Here is a 7,826-nt window from a genome sequence, read left to right as displayed (position 1 = left end):
ACGCTCGCCACAGGTTTATATCCAACTCCATGCCCACTTGGATAGTAGGGGTATGAAAAGGACCCCTTTTTCCCATTGAATTCCATGTTAAAATGGACTCAGTCAATTTTAACATTGATACCTATGGAAAAATCGGGTCATCGCATCGCATCGCATCCGATGGTCGCATGCGATGCGATGCGATGTACCCGATTTAGAAATCGGCAGCCCAGATACTACATAAGTACCACACATATACTTTAGCATGTTAGAAAAAAACACTGACAACTTTGAACTTTCAATAACGATTTATTACAAAACACATTTCAAAAACACATAATTAATTTTCGGCATCAATGATGCTGTCCATTAGTGCCAACATTTGGCGCATCAGGCCTCGCAGACGAAGGAGGGCCCCACGGCGACCCTCCTCTGCTTGGGCAGGCTCATCTGTGGAGGAAATTCAAATTGAAAAATGACTAATGATATTCATGCATACATTTAACATAGTCAAACCTACTTTTTAAACATGCATTGTGACAGGTGTGTGTGTATATATATATATTTTTATATATATATATATATATATATATATATCTCTATATATATATATATATATATATATATATATATATATATATATCTCTCTCTCTATATATATATATATATATATATATATATATATATATATATATATATATATATATACACACACACACATATATAACTATATATATGAGATATACACCTATACATACATGCATACATACTACATGGAAAGCCTGATTTTGGCCCTCTACCCTTTACTCTGTCAAACACCTCACAGTCATACTGCTCCTTCTCAATCCAAACCCACCCATGACAAAGCTGTGAGAAGCATGTCACGCGCTGCACCAATCAAAATTCGGCAAACAAAGTTCATTGTCTGTTATATAATGGAGCCTGGCAGGGGAGTTACACAACTCTCAGGAATGCTCAGTACATTTGTGCAATCAAGCATGGCTTGGCTGCTGATGGTCTGCTCCAGAAATCATTGTCAGAATGCCAGTTAGGGGAAGCTGCAGCACTAACCCACTCCCATGCTCAAAAGCATTATTTATTTATTTATTTACAGGTTCTTATATAGCGCAGCAGATTCCGTTGCGCTTTACAATAGTAGACAGTGATAAAACAAACTGGGTAACAACATACAGACTTGGAGGTAGGAGGGCCCTGCTGCAAGCTTACAAGACCAAATCAACACACAATTATGGTGCAAAACATACATGCAGACCGAAGGGGGTGGTTAGCTAGAGGAGGGCCCAGGGGCACTGACCACTTGTTACTCCAGTCTAAGCCACGCCTGTCCATACTCCATTTATGCCATACTGAATCTAGTTTACAAAGAACAATCACCAGTAAACTCTACTCACCTAGATGAGGCTACAGATTGTATGCAACCAGCAGGGACATGTAACCCTTACATGAGCAAGTCATCACTTTCTTCCTGGACACAGATTAACTACACAGGTTCAGTGGCACTTAAAATCGACCTGAAAGCCATCCGCACAACCTGTGTCATTAATATGTGTCCAGGATGAAAGGGATGGTTTGGCCACCCTATCTAACCCCAAAGTGTGTCTGTTGCTACCCAATTTGTTGTTTGCCTTTATAGTATTTTCAAACACATTTGAATCAACAGTGCTACATATCAAATAGTGGATGACAAAAGGAATAATGATTCTTTATGTATACATACCACTTTCGGCCGCCTGCTCCACCTCACAGGCCTCCTCATCCTCCCCCTCTTCCTGGGCCTCCTCGGCTGGCACGACCTCCTCCTCGGCTGCCACCTCGTGGTCGAAAGCCACCACCTCCGCCTCCACTGCCCACACATCCTCCACCACTTCATCCCTTTCCTCCGCCACCCCTTCTTCAGTTTCTCCCTCCTCGCCCATAGCTGGCTCCGCCTCCTCCTGGGCCTGGGACGCCTCTGCCTCCTCCCGGGCCTGTCTTGCTCGATCACGTGCTGTGTTTGGGATAAATCAAAAAAGTGCCAATTAGTGGTAATTTGTATTAAGCCTTATCAACCTAGAAATGCAAAGGTTATAAGTACTGATAATTGTACAGGCAAACAGCTCCTTAGTGGCCTTTACAAAACACAGCCTGTAACATGGCAGGTATGCTGTGACATTTGGCCCATTGTAAGCATCACAAGCATTAATCCTCCCCAATAACATATTTTATGACCATTACAGGGTGTCAAACAGGAAGTAGCACACATATATTGTATGCCATGTTTAACTCATGGATCAGGCAGGTTACCTTATTGGTTGAAAAATGGTCATGTCAGCAATATTGTACAATTGGGCATTTAATGGGTAAACACTTACATCGAGCAATGCTGGCCCGTATTTGCTGGAGCTTATCAGGCTGGCGCCGCCTGAGATCAGACCATCGCCGCTCCAGCTGTGCGATGGTCCTGCGCACCTGGGTGCGCGCGAATATGCGCCTGCGGGCCAATGCATATGCCTGGCGCTTCTGCCGGTTTGTAATAAAAGGGCCGGCACGCCCCAGCCTGGTCTCCATAACGGAGACCAGAGTTCGCAGCTCCGCGGAAGAGAATGGGGCTGCTCTCCCATAGGCCGCCATCTTAGCAATGGCACAAATCAAACAATCATGTGCTGTCATTGGTTGATCAGAGTGATATTTGGTATTAACTTTATTGTTCATTTTTACACTAACAGCGTGTATGCGCCAAAACAGACGGCTAACCCATTGCATCGCACACCCATCCTAAACAGACAGTGTAAAATAAGATGGAAACAGATTATATATAATCTATACCATCCACCAAACATGGGTAGAAGCACCAGGTGAAATAGTCTGCATCAGTAGACACTTACACCTAACTCCACAAGGTTCTAAACAGCTATTTTATAATGAAAGCTATGCAGCAGAAACATAGCAAATAGTGGCAGACCTTTTACAAAAATTAGCCCATGCTGCCATGTGTACACTTACCTTCTACTGGCCCCTACTACAGAGGTGGAATGAAAAGTAGCTAGCATCCAACCTGAATTTGGAGTGCTTTCACGTGTTATTTGGATGCTAGCACTGATTACTTGTGGCTAAGTGGTGGACTGGATTGACATATGGAATGGGTAGTGTCAGTTGTACTACATACCAAACAAGTGCACAGTACAGATGTACATTCAAATATACAGTTCACGTGTGACCTCTGTTTTATTTTGTAATTGGTGTTGGAATCTGCATTTAGCTACTAAATCTGACTTACTCAGTTTTCCTGGTTTTTGAGAAATATTTTTCCACACCAAGGGGCGTCCCGTATGCGCCGCACGGTTGACGCTGGCGTACGGAACGCGGCCGTACGGAACGCAGGTTGCAGCTGATTAACGCCAATTACAGAAATAGTATTTAAAGTTGTCCTAGAAAGGCAAACAGTTGTTGCAAACATGGCTGGCTCAGAGTCAGAGGAAGAACAGGTGGTGCAGAATCTCTTGTCCCGCATGGAAGCCAACACCATATATGTCCCCCTCAACCCAGAGCAGCCCGATGGGCCATCAACATCAGGCCAATCAGCAGCTGGCCCATCCTCAGCATCAGCAGAATCATTGGGAACACAGCAGGTGGCTTCCCAACAGAGTAGCCAGCCCAGCACTTCAAGTACACCAACCGGTGGCCGTGCCCGTGGCCGTGCCAGTGGCCGTGCCCGTGGCCGCAGTCGGGCAACAAAGGAACCAACCACAAGAAACATGGCATTTGAACCGCAGGAGCTTGACATCCTGGTGACCCGGGCACGTGATTTAATAGAGTGCCCAGCGGTAAAGTTGACACACACAAGGAGATGGAAGATCTGGGAGGAGATAACGGCGGAGATTAATGCAGTGGCTCCACAAGTTCGTGAGGCGGAGCACGTTAAGAAGAGGCAAGTACATGTGTGTTACATTTGAGCAGTACAAGTCCAGTAATGTTTACATTCAATATTAGATGGAGTTGGTCAATGGGTGTTCACGTTGCTTGGAGGCACAGACATGTTGGCCATGACATTGAATTGATAGTTATTGGAGGGTGACTGTTGTTGTATCTTCTAAGGGTTGGTTTTAAAAATGAATATAATGTAAGTTTGGTGTCAGTAGGCACATGTTGTATTATGTTTCATATTGCAATGGGTGCTACAGCAAACATGAGGAGTTACATGTATTAATATGTACACTTTGATTGCAGGTGGCACGACTTCAAAGGCAACCTCAAGAAGAAATTGACCGAGCGGTGGCAACACAGCCACACCTCTGGGGCTGGCCCCATGCCTGGCAAGCTGAAGCTCACCCCCCTGGAAGAGATGGCCCAGTGCTGCATTGCAGTGGAGGAGGTCCGGGGGGTGAGCACTATAGACAGCGAGTCCCCAGTGGAAGTGATGGCTTCTACGCTTGAAGGTAATTATTTGGCAGGCCATAAGTAGATGTTTTGAATTTGGCATGGAATGTGTGGTAATCGGTAATTTCTCGTTCAACAGCATCCCCACCGCTTGGTCCAGATTCTCTTGAGGAGGTTGTGGAGTCTGTGCCACCTGGCCCCAGTAGCAGGCCCGTGCAGCAGCAGCCGGAAATGTCCGCGGCTGAATTGTCCACGTGGGGCCGTGTGCTAGACAGTATTGTGCAGCAGGGAGACTCTGCATTCGAGCGGGTGCGTAGGGCCGAGGAGGTGCTGCAGGGTTTGACCACCAGCCAGCAGAGTATTGCTGCGAGCCTGCAGGCTATGAGTGCCAGCCAGCAAGCTATGAGTGACAGCCAGCAAGCTATTGCTGCTAGCCTGCAGGTGCTGGCTGATCAAGCCCTGCGGCAAAATGAACTCCTCCTCCGCCATAATGAACTTATGGTGGAGCTAGTTACCACCAATAGGGTCCTAATGTCACCCGCTTCGGGTGCTTTACCAACATCATCACTCCCTGCTGCCAGAGGGGGAAGAAGATCCCCCCCCTCCCCAGCATGTGCTCCACGTGACCCTCCATCTGAGCGTGGCCGTGGGCGAGGCCGAAGAGCTGCTGCACGTGGCAAGGAGCCTGCCAGGGGCAAACGTGCCCGCAAATGAACTTGTGTCCCCATTAATCTCCACCGTTATGTCTTCCCAAATCTTCCATTGAGCTGTGTGTGTCAGCATCCTGTGTCAAAATCCGTGCCGAGGGTCACCACATTTGCCCGCGGTTCAAATGTCATGTTTGGTTCCCCTGTTGCCCTGTTTGGGCTAGCATTACTGTGTGCTGTACTTGAAGTGTTGGTGCTGTACTTTTGTTATGAAGCCACCTGATGTGTTCCTAATGATTCTGCTGTAGCTATTTATTATAAATTATTTACTTTTAGTCCTGTTATGGTACCATTTGTTTTGTGATGATTTTGTCATTTTTGGCAAAGTTTCTTTAATAAATGTTATTTTGGCCCCACAAATGTCTGTATTAATTGATACACGCAAAAGTGACATGTGTATTAGTATTATTAATATTAAGTTGTATTGGTTATTTGCAGTGTAAAAGTGTGTGACAAGTGCAGCATGTAATGTTCCCTTTAAGCTGCAATGCTTCCAATTGTAGCAGTGAGAAGCGTGTCATTAACAAGTAATGAGTAAAGTAGCCGATTGTATTGGGTTCAGCTGACATTGGTTGTGTTGCGTCCGTCCTGATTAGGCGTTCCGATTGCCTAGCGCATGACCGAGTGGTGTCCGCAAAGCAATACTAGCCTTTTGGACACCGCACATTTCTACCCTTTTTGTTCGCGTGCATTCGGCGTGCTGTCCGAATGCACGCCTACCCAAATATGTGTACTCCCCGTGTCCGCCCATGTTTCCGCCCAGTTTAGCCCACTTTGAAACTACGCCCCTGTGTCATTCCGCATGACGCCCATAACACACCCATATTGGCCGAATGATTGCGGTGCACATTTCTGTACGGTATTAGTGAGAACAAGTACGGAGACCATACGTGGCACATGCGCATAGCGTTCCCCACGCATGCGCAGACGGCTAAAAAACGCGATCCGAAAGAATTCGGGAAAGTACGCACCGATCAGAATAAGACCCATGGTTATTTGGGGGTAAATTGAATAGGATGAGAGATTCAGAAAGTGAGAGATTTGGTAAGAATTCTCCAGTTTTTTTAAAGCGGCAATCATTTACACTGCAAAACCAGTCTGATTTTGAAGTGTAAATGATTGCTGCTTTAAAAAAACTGGAGATTTCTTACAAAATCTCTCACTTTCTAAATCTCTCATCCTATTAAATTTCACCCAAAGAGTTTTAAAGAGAACGTGCCACAATATTTACACTATCCAATTTGTATTTGTATCTTTCTTTACAGAAATGAGATCCGGACTTGGGGGGCAATTTACTTACTCCGCTTACCATGGAGATAAAGTCGCTCCTGTTTTGCCTGCTATCACTTTCTTTGCTTTTTTATACTCTTTGATTTTGTTGACATGGAAAAAAAAAGGTACTCTTTACCTAGCACGGCGCCCGCGATTTTGATCGTGGGCATCGCAGGTAAAAAAATCGCGGACATCGCGGGCATTGAATGCACTTAAAATCGGGTGTGACGCGACCGACGCGATGCCCGCGATTTCCCATAGGGAACAATGTTAAATGTCTCAATTGACCCGATTTTCATGTTCAATGCCTCAATTGACCCGATTTTTCCATAGGAAACAATGTTAAATGGCCCATAGAGGCCAAATAGCCACCCTGAAGTGTGAAATGGCACCCACAATTGTTAACGCCAACCCACGATCAACGTGAACCCGAAGCGTGGCGAGCGCAGCGAGCCCGCGAGGGGCGGCGGTACGCGTCCTACGACCTTTTCATACCCCCACTATCCACGTCGGCGTGGAGTTGAGAATAGAATAGTGTGGCGAGCGCAGCGAGCCACCGCGCCCGAAGCGTGGCGAGCGCAGCGAGCCCCGCGAGGGAACGCGGATACCTTCACAGGTAAACGCATCCCTTTGCGGGCTTCACAGGTATCCGCTTGCGCTCGCCACACTTCGGGCTCGGAGGGCAGTGCACCATGGTAAATAATTATTCCATCCATCCTCACATTGCAGAACAAAAAGGAGAGAATGGTTTAAAGATCAGTTATGTGGAAACTTGCATGAGCTTAGAACATTTGTTACACAGATAAGGATTTTCGGTACTTGTGTATTATCAGGGCGCCTGCGAAATCGGCAGCAAATCGCATGCAAAAATCGGATGCGATTTTGCGGCCGTTTTTTGGCCGATTTTTCAAGTTTTTCCGTCCGATTTGCATGCTGTTCCATCATTGCACACCCCTGATTTCCATCGTAGTGCATAGCATTGCATGCAATATAGCGGCATGCGATGCATGTGATGCGATTCGATTTTTAAATGTACAAGCACCCTAATGGGTGCTTACAATGTTAAATGCCCCCCCATTGTCAACGCCACCCCCACTATCAACGCCAACCCGAAGGGTGGCGAGCGGCGGCGGTACGCATCCTTCAACCTTTTCATACCCCCACTATCCACGTCGGCGTGGAGTTGATTTTAGATAGTGTGGCGAGCCCAGCAAGCCACCGAGCCCGAAGCGTGGCGAGGGGATGCGGAATACATGTAAAGTGATCTGCGTCTGCTCGCCACGCTTTGGGCTCGGTGGCTCGCTGTGCTCGCCACACTATATATAATCAACTCCACGCCGACGTGGATAGTGGGGGTATGAAAAGGTCAGAGGATGCTTACCGCCGCCCCTCGCAAGCTCGCTGCACTCGCCACGCTTCGGGTTGGCGTTGATGGTGGGGGTGTCGTTGACAATGGGGGTGCATTTAACATTGCGAATCGCATCACATGCA

At 46.8% G+C, this 7,826-nt stretch overlaps 1 protein-coding gene across 1 annotated transcript in view; it reads right to left on the bottom strand.

The window, feature by feature from the left end:
* Positions 1-299: 299 nt before the first annotated feature.
* LOC146059195 (uncharacterized) overlaps positions 300-7,826 on the bottom strand; it is a 25,777-nt gene continuing 18,250 nt past the window's right edge. The window contains exons 3-4 of the mRNA XM_083171318.1: positions 1,718-1,987; positions 300-429 (exon numbers count right to left, since the gene is read on the bottom strand). Coding sequence (XP_083027444.1) covers positions 320-429; positions 1,718-1,916 — 309 coding nt within the window. The 5' untranslated portion in view covers positions 1,917-1,987 and the 3' untranslated portion in view covers positions 300-319. The remainder of the gene's footprint in view (positions 430-1,717; positions 1,988-7,826) is intronic.

Source organism: Crinia signifera, chromosome 2, assembly GCF_055691185.1.
Source record: "Crinia signifera chromosome 2, ASM5569118v1, whole genome shotgun sequence".
Taxonomy (NCBI): Eukaryota; Metazoa; Chordata; class Amphibia; order Anura; family Myobatrachidae; genus Crinia; species Crinia signifera.
This window is presented reverse-complemented; position numbering and strand designations above follow the sequence as displayed.